The sequence below is a fragment of the Taurulus bubalis genome (genome assembly GCF_910589615.1).
Source record: "Taurulus bubalis genome assembly, chromosome: 8".
Taxonomy (NCBI): Eukaryota; Metazoa; Chordata; class Actinopteri; order Perciformes; family Cottidae; genus Taurulus; species Taurulus bubalis.
Window position 1 is genome coordinate 25244609 of NC_136596.1, and position 16309 is coordinate 25260917.

The window sequence follows — 16309 nt, forward strand, 5'->3', positions numbered from 1 at the left end:
TAACGAGCTTCTTCTGTGGTTTGGTCGTTAATACCTCACGCAACTAGAAATGTTTTAATTTCACCCCGTTCAAAACATGCCAATTCACGATTCACTCGTACGGAAGACTCCTTTTTCCATGTCAGCCGGATGTAGAGCATCTAAGTGGACCGGCTGTTCTCCTACAGCGCTCGTAGGGGGCGGACGGGTCAAAGAAAAACCCGTCTCTCACCCAGGAGGCCACTGTTTTCACCCCACGCCTTAAGAAACACGACTTCTGGAATTATTTGAGCCCAAATGAAGAAGAGGTTTTGTTCGTCTGTAGACTAGACGAACTAAAACACAGCCAATATGTGTTGGGAGCCAAACCATCACTATTGTGTCTGTGACTGGTTTAGATTTCTACTAATCATTTCATAATTTTTATGTATGATGTCATACATTTTATTTGTATCCATTTGTCTTTTCTTACATACGATGTCGCTCTTTTCATCAGAGAGTACAGAGTTTTATGAGGAAGCCGTGGTTGGCAGGGAACTCGCTTCGTGCAGGCGACTGACCGAGCGGTGGGAGTAGACTCAACAGCTTCCTAAACTGTTTTAAGAGTTTAATCGCATTTATTTTTACTTTTTATTACTATTTTCAACACATCAGAATATTCCTTGACATTTAAAAAAACATAATTAAATTAAATAAATAGTAAATAATCAAAACAGTAATATTAGTATCAATAATCATATTTTTGTATATTTTTTTCGGAAATAAATTGGGGATCACAGAGGTTCCATAGTGTGCCATGTGTTTTAGCTGCTGAAAGCAGAACCCAGGTCTCTGCGTGGTGATGGGCCAATGTTTTGCTCCTGTGTCAATATACAAAAAAAATGCAAAAGTCGAGGCTCCATGGCTCCCGAAACAGATAAGAGCTGGATTTGACAACAAAGCCTTTTGTTTTTGTTACTTTTTTAATCATTTCCTGGCAGAGACCCTTTCTGTTCTTGTTCTGTGGCTGTGTGAGTGATTGACAGGCGGCAGCTTAATGACATCAAAACTCGGCTTCAGCTGAGTGAAATAACAACAGAAAACCTGGAGACCAATTAAGTCTCTGGGATTTACAAGTCTCTTTAATTTACTATTCCAAATCAATGTTCAAGTGCTAATTGGTTTTCATAATGTTTGGTTGTGTGCCTTTAATCATTTGTGCAATAAAGTGAAGCTAAGTCCTCCGCTGATGCAGGAAAGCTTGTTCATGCTTTTGTTTCTAGTTGTCTTGACTACTGTGATATACTGTATATCTGTGAAAAAAAACATTTTAAGTTTTCCTCTTTTCACGGCACTAAATGGCTTTTAATATTTAATATTTTTTATTTCACAGACTCTGTACATTTTATGATCCTCCACAGCTTTATTTATTCCCTCAGTAAACATCGTAAACATGAGTTGATGGTCTCAATCTCTTCAAGCCTTCCTTAACACAGCATGATGTTTATTTATAAAAATGATGGTCCATTTAGAGCCAAACAGACCATAACACAGGGGATGCTTTAGGGCGGGGCTACAAGGTGATTGACAGGACGCTACCAAAGACGTATATGGCGTCTCTACGTCACTTCTCCATGTTACAAATATGGTCTTTTCTGATGGAGACAGATGGAGACAGCGAAAGCTCCGAACTAGAGGCTTCAAAATGTCTGTCCACAAACCAACGGTTGACGTCACGATGACTACATCATACTTTAGGGCGGGGCTACCTTGTGATTGATAGGTCTCTACCAGAGCCATATACGGCGTCTCTGTGTCAATCCTCCGCAGTCACTTCAAGATGGTGTCAGCCACAATTCTGAACTCGTGGCTTTAAAATCAATGGGTCACCATATACAGTCTATGGGAGCACCCTGCCTTTAAATATTTTACTTTCTGTTTTAAACAACTCAAAAATGAAGACAAAAATGTTGTGTATAAATATCTTTTTTTTATATTGGTAGAAATGTAAAAAATATATAGACTTATTCTTCAAACAAATCTGAAGCACTCTCTTTATCGGCTTTAAAAAACAACCAAACTTAACTTTTCCACACAATTCTGAGTGAGATTGAGCAATTCAGCAAGCACTACACAAAAAGGACTTCCTGGGGAAGCGTCACATCTAGTGACGCACAAATACTCGCACCCCCAGAGTAAGAGAGAGAGTGAGAGAGAGAGAGAAAGAGAGAGAGCGAGAGAGCGAGAGAGAGAGAGAATAACATATTCAGTTAGAACATCACTCAAAGCTATCCTGAACCGATCCAGCAGAAAAACAAGTCGCACAAAGTTTATCTGAAGCCCAAAACACCGTGACGCACCGACTGATGAACTGTGGATGCACTTCCTGCCCCGCTGCGGAGAGATTGGTTTGTGTACTTTTTTTGGGGCAAAAGTATGGGATTATTTCACAGAAGTAGAGCAAACTATAATGCACAGAGACAGGAAGCACAGAACGACACAGAGAAAGGGGTGTAGATTAGAAAGATGAGAGGAGGCGAAATAAAACTATCATCCGGCTTCATGCACACCAGCAAGTTTGGTCATATACAGATTTAAATATTAAAATAATATAGATTATTTAGAAGGCTGTCAATTTTCTTAATTTTTTTTCTTCTACAAAATATGACATGAATCAATGTAGTTGGAAATAAGTCATCTAAAACATTTTATAAATATATGAAAAGTGACGAATAGTATTATCTGCAATCTGTGACTGTTAATGATATTATCAAACATGTGATTGCAAGTGAAAGTGCCTGTAGAGATCATATCTATATGTATTAGTCTCCAAACTGTCTAATCTAATAATGCACTCCATCTCATTCATCTTCATAAAGAAGCATCCAGAATCTTAACTACCAAGACTTCCTCACTGAAGGTTCTGCTGGGTTTTCATCACCGCTCCGGTTACTTTGCACAAAAAACCCCACCTCCAGACGGGCACAGCGAGCCACCTGACGGGCTGCGATACTCACTGCGACAGCGCGCGTCGTCGTGCCGATAGGAAGCAGGAGCACAGGAGGCCAGGCACTCGCCGCTATCAGCGCTCAGCAGGGGCAGCCGGGGGCCGCAGGACAGGCAGTCCCACCGGCTGGAGCAGGAGGCACAGGATGACTGGCAGGCTGCGGAGGGAGGAGGAGAGAAATGAATTTTCTTCTTTCTATCTGAGCCGCTTTCATGGTTCCAGGAACTGTCTGTCACAGCTCAGTCAGTAGAGGAGGAGGAGGCGTGAGGGAGAACCTGGAAGTGCAGTTCATCAAAGGTGAGCCGAGTAAAGGAGCATTTGAAGTCTCGGGTTGCCCGGATGGGATGTTCTGAGACTGTTTCGGGAAACTGGAGGAAACCGAGGGAGTGTTTTCTTAACCAGAATGTTGCACACGTTAAAAGGAAAACAATAAGTATTCTCGATGCAAACTTCTCTCCTAGAACAATGAAGATTCATCTTCTCTGCAACTGTGTTTACGATGTTTATTGAGAGAATAAATTAAGAGAGAAGTGGAGTAATTTTCTCATCGACTTTTATACAACCAGAGGAAGTTTTTATTGATTGAATCATGTCACCGCCCAAAACAGAGAAACCTGTAATATTTATGAAAAAGATCTCAGACTAATGTGCTAACATTAAAAAAAACATATATTTAAAACACAACAAAGAAAGCTGTGCAGAATAATTTTGGTTTAAAGAAAAGTAAGATAAGATGAACTATCCTACACAGAGGAATAAGGAACGCATTGTTTTATCCAAATAGTCTGTGTCTGTGTGTGTGTGTGTGTGTGTGTGTTTGTGTCTGTGTGTGTGTGTGTGTGTGTGTGTGTGTGTGTGTGTTTGTGTGTGTGTGTGTGTGTTCTTATTTGACTCAGACAAAGTGTATAAGGGACAGTTTGAAGCAGCGTTTGGACGTTCACACATTTAATTAATTGACGGTCCTACCTGTACACGCTTGTCCGTCGGCATAGTAACCGGCGGGACAGACGGATAGACAGCGGCCGAGATGGAGGAGGGCCTTCGGGTCCCTGCAGCTCTCACACTGGTCGGGAGACCCCGTGCATGACAGGCAGTCTGCATGGCACTGGACTGGAAAGGAAAAACACACACACACACATACACACATTTCAATTAGACAGTTGAAAGAATTGAATACAATAAGTTTGCGTCAACAGTAAAACTATATATATATATACAGTATATATACAGACAGAATATGGATACTGTATGGAGACAAATAAATGATATACATGCATGACACGCACACATTCAATTTCATGCTGATTTCCTTCTCTACACCCGGACACTGCTGGTGGCCCTTGAAGACTTGAAGACTCACTCAACGACACACACTCTGACGTTTAATTTAATGCTAATTCCATCTATCAGATTTGGCTCTGCTCGGAAACTCAGTTAGCGGAGGCAAACAGATTTAACTTTGCAAAACCACACACACACACACATACACACGCACACGCACACACACACACACAGTCAATTATTATAATTTTTTGACACAGATCAATCCGGTACATTTGGTTCTACAGTCAGACTGTTGGAGAAGTTCCCCCCTGCGGGGAGTTTTGCTGCCTGCCAGCTAATCCACCGGTGCATTTTAGTGACGAGGCGTTTAAGTGCTTCCACCGCCCACACTGGTTCCCAGTTGGTCTGACATTTTACACCAACATCGGGAGCGCAGCCATGTATCTTTAATATGTGGACCAACTGCACTTAAAAGTAATTAAACACTTATTAAGCCATGTGTAAATGTTGTTTTGTTTATTAGCTAAGTGCACCTCCGGGTTATTTCAACATGTCCTCCAGGCCTGCTGCCATTTCTGCAGAAACACCTTTTCATCTCCGGCCCGTTTCAGTCTTAAGTTGCCAACAGAAGCTCACTGTTGTAGCTCAGTTACTGCTAAAAGTACACGATTACTCCCATGTTGACAAGCAGAAGAAGTGCTTTTGCTTCAGTAAAACGTAACAGCGTAGAAATACTCTGGAATAGCGTGATATGAGGCTCGGTGTCGTCTTTTGGATATTGTAATATGGCAAAAAGTGAAGTGATGTCGTCTTCTGAACTTGTCAAACTGTTCTATTATGTTCTGATATGTCCTTTATTCACTTCAGTCATTGCATCCACTTTATTGATTATCTCCAAATTTCAACCACACAAAACCAACACAATAACCATCTAGTGTATGTATTTGGTCAAAACATATTGTGATATTTGATTTTCTACATATTGCCTAGCCTGAAGTAAAAGTTCTGTGTCCATATTTGTACTTAAGTAAAAGTACACAAGCACTGCCATTAAAATAAACATATAGTGCCACAGCAAAAATACTCATTAAGCGGAATAATGTATATTATATTATTGATGATCATCACTTCAATGTTGCAGCTCGTAACGCTGGAGCTGATTCATACTTTTAGCGTAACCGGTAACAGGTAGCGTAACCCATAATCAATCAATCAATCAATCAATCAATCAATCTACTGTATCTAATGCAGTAAAATAGTGGAGCAGAAGTATAAAGGAGCAGAAATTTAAAAAAAGGAGAAAGTATACCTAAAAATTGTACGTATGTATAGTATATGAAAAAATGTCCTTATTTATTTCCCACCGCTAATCTCGAGTCAGAAGTATCAGTTTCAGTATCTCATGAAAATGCAAAGAAACAAATAAATATGATTATTTATTTTACAACACTGCGGGTAATCATGGCATAGCGTTGGGATTCTTTTGAACTGCATAAACCTCTTCATAACTTTCCATAAGTCCGAGCACTTGTGACCAAAAAAAAATTGTTCCTTCTGGGTTTCTTAAGTTGTTATTTATGTATTTATTTCAACTAAGGGGAGTTGTGAAGGCAAAGGAAGTATCCTACGGAGAAAAGCTTGTGTGTCCTTTGGGTTCTTTTGAAAAAAAATAAACTAGCTTATAAAAATTGACAATCATTGGTCTAAAAAAATTATAATAATAATAATAATAATAATTTCAGAAACTCCCGCAACCTCTTCACACGTCCGCAAAACCGGGCTGACAGCAGCGCCGCTCATCCTATCTGGAAGTCAGAAGACACCTCTCGCTTGTCAAAAGAAGGCAGAGGGACGTGATGAATGCGACGAGAGGAGGGAGACAAGTGGAAGAAATGGAGGAAATGACACCACTTGTAGACTGGAGAGGCTAGGATGGGGGGATAATACGAATGCTTGTCTCTCTATTCAGTGTCCAATGCTTCAGCGAGTGGTAATGCACCAATAATCTTGCATATATTCTGGCATCCGCTGGGTAAGTATCTCATCTATCCTGAGCTGCTTCTGCTGCAACAACAACAACACAAAACTCCACCTGAATAGCAACACGATTATTTCTTGTTTGCTCTGACAGCTGAGAAGTGAATGGGATCCCCCCCCCCCCCCCCCCCCCCCCCTCCCCCGAGGGTAAACCCACATTGACTGACTGCACAAGTTAAGCGATCACACATTGTTTACAGAAGGCTGCGTTGACGCTCGCAACACTGCACTTCCATTTCCTCCCCAGCATAGCGAGCCAGAATCCCTGAGGCGCAAAAAAAAAAAAAATACATCTGTGATTTCCAACAAAAAAAGTTGGAAAACCACTCATCCGGAGATGTGGATCCAGGCGTGACTAACTGCGCAGCCACCTGATTACCACAAAAACTTCTCACCTGTGTTCATATTCGGCGGCTATTTCGTCACCACATGTCATGAGAAACAGGTAGAAGAGAAGAAAACGAATCTCTCTCTGCCGACCTCCAACTCAGACTGTCACGCCGACGGAGAGAATAAGCCCACAACTCACCAACCAAAGCCAACATTTACCAGAAGTTTGGCTGGTGATTCACAGTAATGTCACACCCTGATTCCCAAAAAAAGGACACGGCACCATTCAGCGAGTCGGCCGTGCATCCGGCTGCCAAGCATTCAATCGTGAGCCAGACTTGAGACAATGAGGATCGGAGAGGACCACATCCCTTGTGTGTGTGTGTGTGTGTGTGTGTGTGTGTGTGTGTGCGTGTGTGTGTGTGTGTGTGTGTGTGTGTGTGTGTGTGTGTGTTGCAGATTGGTTACAGATGCACACAAGTGAATTCATCAATTCTCTCAGAATCCCTCCTGGGAATCTCACTGAAAGTTAAATAAATGATCCAACCTTGGAGAAGGAAGAGAAGTTATTTATGAAGCTTCCAACTCCCCCCAAAAGAAGTGGGGGGGACTTCTCCCTGCGTCAGTATTGGACGTACTACATGCACTACATGTTTAGCAGCACATTTTATATATATATATATATACTGTTAGCGCTTTTACCGCCAGCCACCGACGCCATGTTGAGAGCCATGTGGAGGCAACATCCCTCAAGCATAGATTTGATCTGAATTTAGCCCATTTGAGTAAAAGTAGCAATACAACAAAAGTCTGTTAAAAGTAAAAGTGCTGCATTCAAAATCGTACTGAAGTGAAAGTATTAGCATCAGAAATATAGTTAAAGTATGAAAAGCAAAAATACTGATAATGCAGAATGGCCCATTTCAAAATAACTTGTATTCTATTACTTGACTTATAATTATTTATGCATTAATGTGTCACTTTAACGTTTAAGGTAGTTTTATTTACTACTCTTACTACTACAGAAGCCTTATAATACGATAGCTGCATGAAATGATCTAGTCGGCTATTCATGTTACATTGTTTAACATAATAACAATAATAACAGAGCCATGTAAAATTGTTACAATGTTATGATTTTATTCTGAGTGTTTGGGAAAAGAATATTTTTTGCGCATTATCGCTGAAAGGGTTCAATTTTGATGCATCGTTGCCAGAAGTGTTGGTCGCGTCGGACATGAATAATCGCTGTTACAAAGCTGCGTTTCCCTCCGGTGCCCAAAGACATCGCGTTGTGGAGTCTTTGGGGACGGAAGGATTGCTTTCCGCCGAAGTTTAGGCCCAGAAAATACTCCGTTTCTGTCAGAAGAGTTCCCTGAACATTTCTCCTTTGACATGATGACGGATGAGGGCGTCTCTGGAGTCGTTTCCAAGGTTAGAGAAGGAGGATTTAACACTTAATCCTTATCCTTAAAGCAGGCCCGAATATGTATCACGCTAAAAATATTTTAACCAGTAAGACGTCCCCCGATCTACTGGTTTTATATACTCGCACTGAATAGCAATATACCTGCATGTCAAAAGCCTCATTTGGCATAGATGGACCGTGTGTGCATGACACCTGAACGCGGCACGCTTACAGTATATCTGGTGTGCACTGCCCAATGAGAGGAGAGGCTGCTGACCTCTGGCTAATAGATAGTCATGATTAATAGGCTTAAAGATGTCCGCTTCCAGTTGGAGGGAAAGAGAGGTCTGGGGTTTTTCTTCTTTTATTTTTAGCTGCAAACTACACACAGTTTGAAAAATCCAATTGGCCGCAACCAAGCAGACGAGTGAACACACGTGTCCCTCATCATGAATGTAAAGTGAAGTAAACCACGTTTTAAATCACTCTGTTGAGCCATGCATGTGTGCATTATGACACCGTTACTGTGCTACACGCATGTTGACGTGCACCAGCTGCGAGGTGATGACAGGTGCAAGTGCACGTTTGAATTATTCATTCAGTCACATTAGAGAAAATTGCTGCGTATGCATGAAAAACACACATTGGATTTTACATAGTATTCACCCAGACATGCACACGATCGCCCCAGGAGCTTTAATATGGAAACGCACATTTAACCCCTCGATAAACCACGAACACATGAACAGAATGTACAATATGTAAAGAGAGACGGTGTCATTTCAAGCGCTGGAGTTTATCCTAAACTATCATTTATACATATATACATGCATACATACATACATACATACATACATACATACATACATGCATACATACATACATACATACAGTGTATGTATGAAAGTAGGTAGTTTAGTTCAGTGGGAGTCAGGCTCCTTTTTGTCTAAGAGATGATTAACAAGGAAGGAAAGGAGAAAAATATTAGACAATTTTACCTCTTTAAGCCTCGGACAGTTATTAAAATGAAATCTAATGAGAGGTTTAGAGAGAAATGTCTCTTTGGTGAAGCTGTTAAAAACTCATAGACATCTGGAATGTGTCAAGACACGAAGAACCACTCGTTTAATCTGTTATGAAATCACTTTTCACATCCATTTTTACAGACTGGCTTTTTACTGCTTAATTTTATTTGACTAAATATTTTTTTATTTACTAAATCATTTGATTTTACTGAATTATTTTTATTTGACTAAATTATTTTATTTGACTAAATTATTTTATTTATTTGTATCGTATTGATTGGTTTCATTGTTTCAACTATTGTATTGTTTTATCAGGGTTTAACTCTTGCTGGGCCTCACTGTTGAGCTCTACTTTACTAGGAGGAGACGAACCATTTGTACTGAAGGGGGAACTATGCTGTTTGGAGCTCAAACACCCGAGCACCAAGTACCTTCATTATGAACTTAAATCCATAAGAGACTGAGCTGCTGAACGCGAGTCTCTGCACCAGCAGGTAGACATCATTAATAACCAATGTGATGATTTGTGAAACTGATGAATTACACAGAACTTTTAAGAGGCTACGTTTTATAGGCTTCCCCCTGTTGTGTACCCAAACTAATTAGACTGTAAAATACTGTGTAGTTTATATGCTGCTGCTGAGAAAAATGCTCTAAACAGTATAAAGCTCAGAGACCAGGAAGACAGTAAGTGTGTGTCCTCCGATGACGAATTATTCACTCAAACTTAATTATAAGTCTCCATTAATCCTAACAACGTCGTCCCCGCTGTGTAATTGCCTGTTGGGGTATATAACTAGATGAGATATTAACATGTGTTTGTTTGGGTGTAATTGCTGACAGTCTGTGTCAATAAGACAGAAGAACTTTTTTGTTTTGTTTTAATAGAGGGACGTGAAACAGTTTGTGTGGGAATGTGACCGTGTGGCATATAGAAGGAAATTAGCCTCATCATTCAATGCCTTTTTAGAGTATTTTCTTAATGTGTGATATTTCCTGCTTAAACAGGTTGAAAAAAAAAATATATATATATATATATATATGTATGTGCACCTACTGGGACTGAGGTCACCATTACAGTGACACCGTATCATGCAAAAAGCTTCTTTTTTTTTGCACTCATTAATTTTTAATGAGATGTATTTATTCTGACATGGAAAACTGGCCAACAAAGTAAAAGTCGTTTTTAAAATGTTTTTTTTAAGTGTGTTAACGTTCTGCGATGACTGTGGTTCCTCACGGTGGTTGATTCCCCTCCAGTGGTCCTCGCTGGGAGGTCGAGGGTTAACACAGCCATTTCCGTCAAAACTGTGACGTTATGTAAAATCTCACAGATAAAAAAAATAAAAAATGAGACAACTTTATTCTTGTGTCCCAGATTTTATACCACAAATAATCCCACGGGGAGTATTCAGTCAAAGAGAAAGTACAGAAGCCAACTCCAGCACCCACAGCTCAGGAAGAAAACATTGACATGCAACAAAGCGTGATGGGATTTGTCAGTGAGCGGAGACGCGGTGTGACATTCACACTCTTTTTGCTCGTTCGTGTTATGTTTATGTGTGGAGGACATTTTCACGATATCGGGGTAAATGACAATGTGCATAAAATAAGAAACTTAAATGACAACCTCATCCCCATTATTACTCCTGGGAGTAGCACAGTTTTAATTATACATAAAAAGTCATAATTATGAGATAATAAAGTCCAAATTATGAGATAAAAAGTCATAATAATGAGATAGAAAGTCGAAATTATGAGATAAAGTCATAATAATGAGATAATTATATATTGTTATCTCTTTTTGAATTTTTTTGAGGCGGAAAAGGGCTTCCATAGTATGAGACGAAAACAAACAAAAGTCCACGTTAAATGGGGAGCAGAGGATCACTAGTACACATTAACACAAACACCCAGCATCCTTTGCAGCAACGTACCTTGGGGACACTCGGGGCAGCAGCCGCCCTGCCGGGTGACGACCAGGGTGCCCGGCGGGCAGGTGGGGCAGGAGCGCAGGTAACAAGTCGCCTGGGCGCCGCGGCATTCGCACTCCCGGCAGCCGCCGTCCGACCATCGAGCCAGGTCCTGAGAGGGTAAAGGTCGAGGGGGGAAGGTCGAGGGTACAAAGGCGAAGGGAGATGAAATAGTTTATTAGACCTGGCGAATGTGGAGGTTGAAACTGTTTTTGTGGACTGTGGCGAATATATTTAGAGGGGAGCGACAGAATGTAAAAAAAAACACACCAAACAACAGAGGATTATAACTTTGGAGAAGCAGAACCACAAAAGGAAGCCACGCTGACCGGGCGCCGGCTGAATGCTAATGCACCGCATGTGTCACTTATAAAAGAAGCTCGACAGTCGGGAGACTTTTATACATATTTTCAAAGCAGAATTTTGTATTTGTTTTTTTACTGACTGAAGGACGGACAGTCAGTCAAGCAGCGGGAACGCCACTCACACAAAAACTCACAGGTAAAGACTTGCTTTTTTCCTCCAAGCAATCCAGCATGACGTCAAAAGCTTACAGACGAGGACGAAGGCTTCACATCACGGAATCACAACTTTCCTGACAGAAAACTAACAGGCGCCGTGAGATCTTTGTTGAACTCCTTCACAACCCGCTCCCGTTAAAGGATCTTCTCTAAAAGGGAGAGAAAATAAAACCTGCAGGCTTCGGCGTCTGGAGCTCATCTGAAGCAGTTCACCTCACGAGCTACCAGTTCACCAGCAGATCTCCACAGCACTGAGCCGTGAGAGGAAGTATCGTTATTGTTGTTTTATCAGAATGTTTTTCTTCTTTTTATATGGGATGCTTTAAATGATGCCAAAATATTTGTTCAAACTGAACATCTTGACTCGCCAGCATATTTTAAAAATAAAAGCATTTTCTTGTCAACAATGATAGTGAATTATTATTCACAATGATGGTGAATTATTATCCCCGTTAGTTATTTACTGTAAATATTAACATTATATATAAAGAAACGGTAGACAGCAGTTTTTAATACACCGATGTGTGGATGTATCAATGTGTTTATGTATCGATGTGTTTATGTATCGATGTATCGATGTGTTTATGTATCGATGTATCTATTTGTCGATGTATCGATGTGTTTATGTATCGATGTGTTTATGTATCGATGTGTTTATGTATCGATGTGTTTATGTATCGATCTGTCGATGATTCGATGTGTTTATGTATCGATGTGTTTATGTATCGATGTGTCGATGAGTCGATGTGTTTATGTATCGATGTGTTTATGTATCGATGTATCGATGTGTCGATGAGTCGATGTGTTTATGTATCGATGTGTTTATGTATCGATGTGTCGATGAGTCGATGTGTTTATGTATCGATGTGTCGATGAGTCGATGATCGATGTGTTTATGTATCGATGTGTTTATGTATCGATCTGTCGATGATTCGATGTGTTTATGTATCGATGTGTTTATGTATCGATGTATCGATGTGTCGATGAGTCGATGTGTCGATGTGTTTATGTACCGATTTATCGATGTGTTTATGTATCGATGTGTTTATGTATCGATGTATCGATGTGTCGATGAGTCGATGTGTCGATGTGTCTATGTACCGATTTATCGATGTGTTTATGTATCGATGTGTTTATGTATCGATGTGTTTATGTACCGATTTATCGATGTGTTTATGTATCGATGTGTCGATGTGTTTATGTATCGATGTGTCGATGTGTTTATGTATCGATGTGTCGATGTGTTTATGTATCGATGTGTTTATGTATCGATGTGTCGATGTGTTTATGTATCGATGTGTTTATGTATCGATGTGTTTATGTATCGATGTGTTTATGTATCGATGTGTCGATGTGTTTATGTATCGATGTGTCGATGTGTTTATGTACCGATTTATCGATGTGTTTATGTATCGATGTGTCGATGTGTTTATGTATCGATGTGTCGATGTGTTTATGTACCGATTTATCGATGTGTTTATGTATCGATGTGTCGATGTGTTTATGTATCGATGTGTTTATGTATCGATGTGTTTATATATCGATGTGTTTATGTATCGATGTGTCGATGAGTCGACGTGTTTGTGTGTCGATGTGTTGATGTCTTTATGTGTTTGTGTACCGGCGTGTCAGTGTGTTTATGTGTTGGTGTGTTCAGGAGCAAAGTCTTTGTTTACGACTAAACGGATTCCTCGGGCAGCCTCGGCCTCGACTGACCGTCCTGCAGCATTTTAATGAACCCGTCTGCTTCTGCTGTAAATGTCAGAAATGGAAGCCGTTGCATTCTGGGTATCCGGGACTACTCGTGTGAATAATGAAGTCGACAGCAGAAAAACAAGAGTTTCTTGTTTCAGGCCTAATAGCCCAAAGTAATCTGATAGCTCTGTCCTAAAACCCCCGTTTATTTTGCGTCACTGACACTTTTACTCTCACTCTTTGTATTTATGTATTCATAACCGGCTTAATACTGACACTTAATAGTGCCACTTTACTTTCTTTCCACTTCTGAAAATAGAGAGCACACAGAAGCCCTGCGGAGTCTTTGTCTCACCCACACAGTTTGGATTTATCGCCTGATTTTGCAATTTTCTAAAACAGGCATTTTTGGTGTTGTTGTGCAAACACACTCAAAGTAAAAATTAAAAAAGGTACCTTGTAGGATTCCCCCTTGTACACACAGGAAGGTTTCTCAGAGGAACACTCCGGGCAGCACTGTCCCGGTAGGTGAATGAGCTTAGATCCCTGAAAATACAGAGAAAAATATGTATTTAGATTTAAAACTACAGGGAAATCACCTGAGAGCCGCAGTACAAGTACAACAGTCTTTACTCTCAAAGATGGAGTTTTTAATAGTCAGGAACTGGATCCAGCATTATGCACGACAAAACAGCAAAATCTGTGACACAAATCTATCTCCTTCTGCAGGTATTCCAGTTATTTCAGTCAATCCAATTTTGTTCAATTTAGCTTCATTCTACTTGACAGAAAATGTACATTCATCATTATTCTCAAGCACTTCCGTTGTACATACGATTGCAATCCTCACATGTTATAAACAATTGGGAAAAGTGTTCCCTGCGTAGATTTAAGTGTATGGATTTCTGTTCTACCAGAATGAAAGACTGGCAAGAGGTCTTCAGAATTAATTGGGCAAAGTATCACTTTCGTAATTGGTAGAGACTTCACCCTGAGTGAACGAGTGTTTTAATTGACATGTAAAGGATGAGAAATTGTCGTTTCCATCGCAACGTCATAGATTTTCAAGGGGGTGGTAAAGAGGGAAGTAGATTTCACCAAAAGTGACAGCCAACAGCAGCAGAGAGGAGGACACATGCAAAGAGGGAACGCCCGTAATAGCAGAGAGAGAGAGATAGAGAGACAGAGACAGAGAGAGAGAGTGAGAATGAGAGACAGACAGAGAGAGAAAAATAATGGCAATAATGAACCTCTTTATTATTTCTTTTTTTCAGGAAATAAAGACAGAACGTCACTTAAGGTTTCAAACGAGAAGATAAAGAGGAGTTTGGACCTTTTAAAAACGACAAAACAGGAAGTGGTGCAGAGAGAGTTATGTGTTGTACTGATTGAAAACGTCATTATTGATCATAATGACCAGGATTCAGCTTTTTGCTTACGTAGCAACACAATACAATAGTAAAAATATATATATATATATATCTGTACACAGTGCTGCTCTTCGCCTCCCCGGGGCATCGAACTTGTATGAAATGTTTTATTTATTTTTTGGACTTTAAAACACTTTTCACAACCTGCTCAGGTCGTACACCTAGAAATCCTTTAATAAAAACATTAAATATCTAAATTGGGGTTTTCAGCTTTGCACATTACAATGGCAACATGCCTTTAATTCAATTAAGAACGCCTTAAAGGGCCAGTACAGTACGTTATCAGTGCAAGTGGCCCCCCGGTGCCCTTTTCTGCCTATTAAACCCTCAACCTCCTTTATTGGCTCTGCACACGGGGCGGAAACAGCACGACTGTGATCTTCTTAGCGGGGCGACCTCGCTTGATTTGGAGCTGGATGACCGCCAACGACTCCACTTACGGCTAATGACACTCGCCAGCTGCAATCATCACTGTACGGCATGATGAATGGGGGCCTGTTCGGCCCCAGCAGGGGATATTAATGTGAGATTATTAAAGCTGCGTGACGTAGGGAAAACACTGGAAGAGGCGTCGAAACCCAAAGTCGTTCATTTTACTAGGATCAAGGCATCTATGGGAACTAATAACTTTAACAAGTGCTTTGTTTGGGTTTTTTCCTTAAAAACTCCCACGTTTAGAGTCAAGTCTGAGGCGGATCCGACGTGAGGATATTATCATTGAGTTCAAGGGAAACCTCCGTATTTTTCAACCTGGACGGTATTTTCTCAGGTTTTTGTGTCAATCGGGACAAAAGGGCACAACGTTTTTTTGTAAAATGGGTCCAGAATTGAGGAAGAAGGCTGCAGAGGGCGTCCGCTAAACGGGCTGCAGTGTAATCCCTTGGGGGGGCGACTCCTCTCCGTCAATGAGCATCCACTGAAAATATTTTTATGGGAAGAATCCAACAGAGAATAAAACCTTTCTGGATGTTATTGAGTCATGTGACGTTCAGATGATTTCGACAATGTGGAGGCAAAGTAACATTTTAGAACGAGACGCGATCGGACGCAATAGGAAACAGAACAGATCGAGCGAAATGCAAAGAAAGCTTTATTTGTCTGTGGGCCTCTTCCTGTTTAGTTGTTGACACATAAGAACAAGCTGAGCCTGCCAGTGGCAACAACAAACATTTAGTTGTGGATGAACAGTGAGAGTGAGGAGTCGCCTCAAGCGATTCCATTACATCTAGTGGTGTTCTCCCTCAATAATGGACCCATTTAAAAAAAAATTTAAAAAAATGTTGTGTCTATTAGTCACTTAGACACAAAATCATGATAAGATAGGGTCCAGGTAGAAAAAAAACACAGAAGTTCCCTTAAAAAGCTGTGATGCATAATAACAGCACTGAAGAGGAACTTAACAAATTCTTTTCTAAAATTAAATTACCTACACTAACAGAAGAACAGCAAAACCTTTTAGCAAACTTTGGGGAAACCCATTCAGGAAAATGAAATATTGGAAGCAATGGCTTTGATGCAAAATGAAAAATCACCAGTTCCAGATGGGTTCCCAGCGGAGTGGTTTAAAGCCTTTAAAGACAAGCTCACTCCTCATCTAGTCAGAACTTATAATCACAGCTTTAATACAACTCACCATTTACC

At 40.4% G+C, this 16309-nt stretch overlaps 1 protein-coding gene across 1 annotated transcript in view; it reads right to left on the reverse strand.

The window, feature by feature from the left end:
• Positions 1–16309, reverse strand: part of fras1 (Fraser extracellular matrix complex subunit 1) — a gene marked incomplete at its 5' end in the record, with an annotated part of 223559 nt that overhangs the window by 127023 nt on the left and 80227 nt on the right. Inside the window, 4 exons of the mRNA XM_079222966.1 lie at positions 2976–3122; positions 3932–4075; positions 10987–11134; positions 13695–13784. Of these exons, the coding sequence (XP_079079092.1) occupies positions 2976–3122; positions 3932–4075; positions 10987–11134; positions 13695–13784 (529 nt within the window). The remainder of the gene's footprint in view (positions 1–2975; positions 3123–3931; positions 4076–10986; positions 11135–13694; positions 13785–16309) is intronic.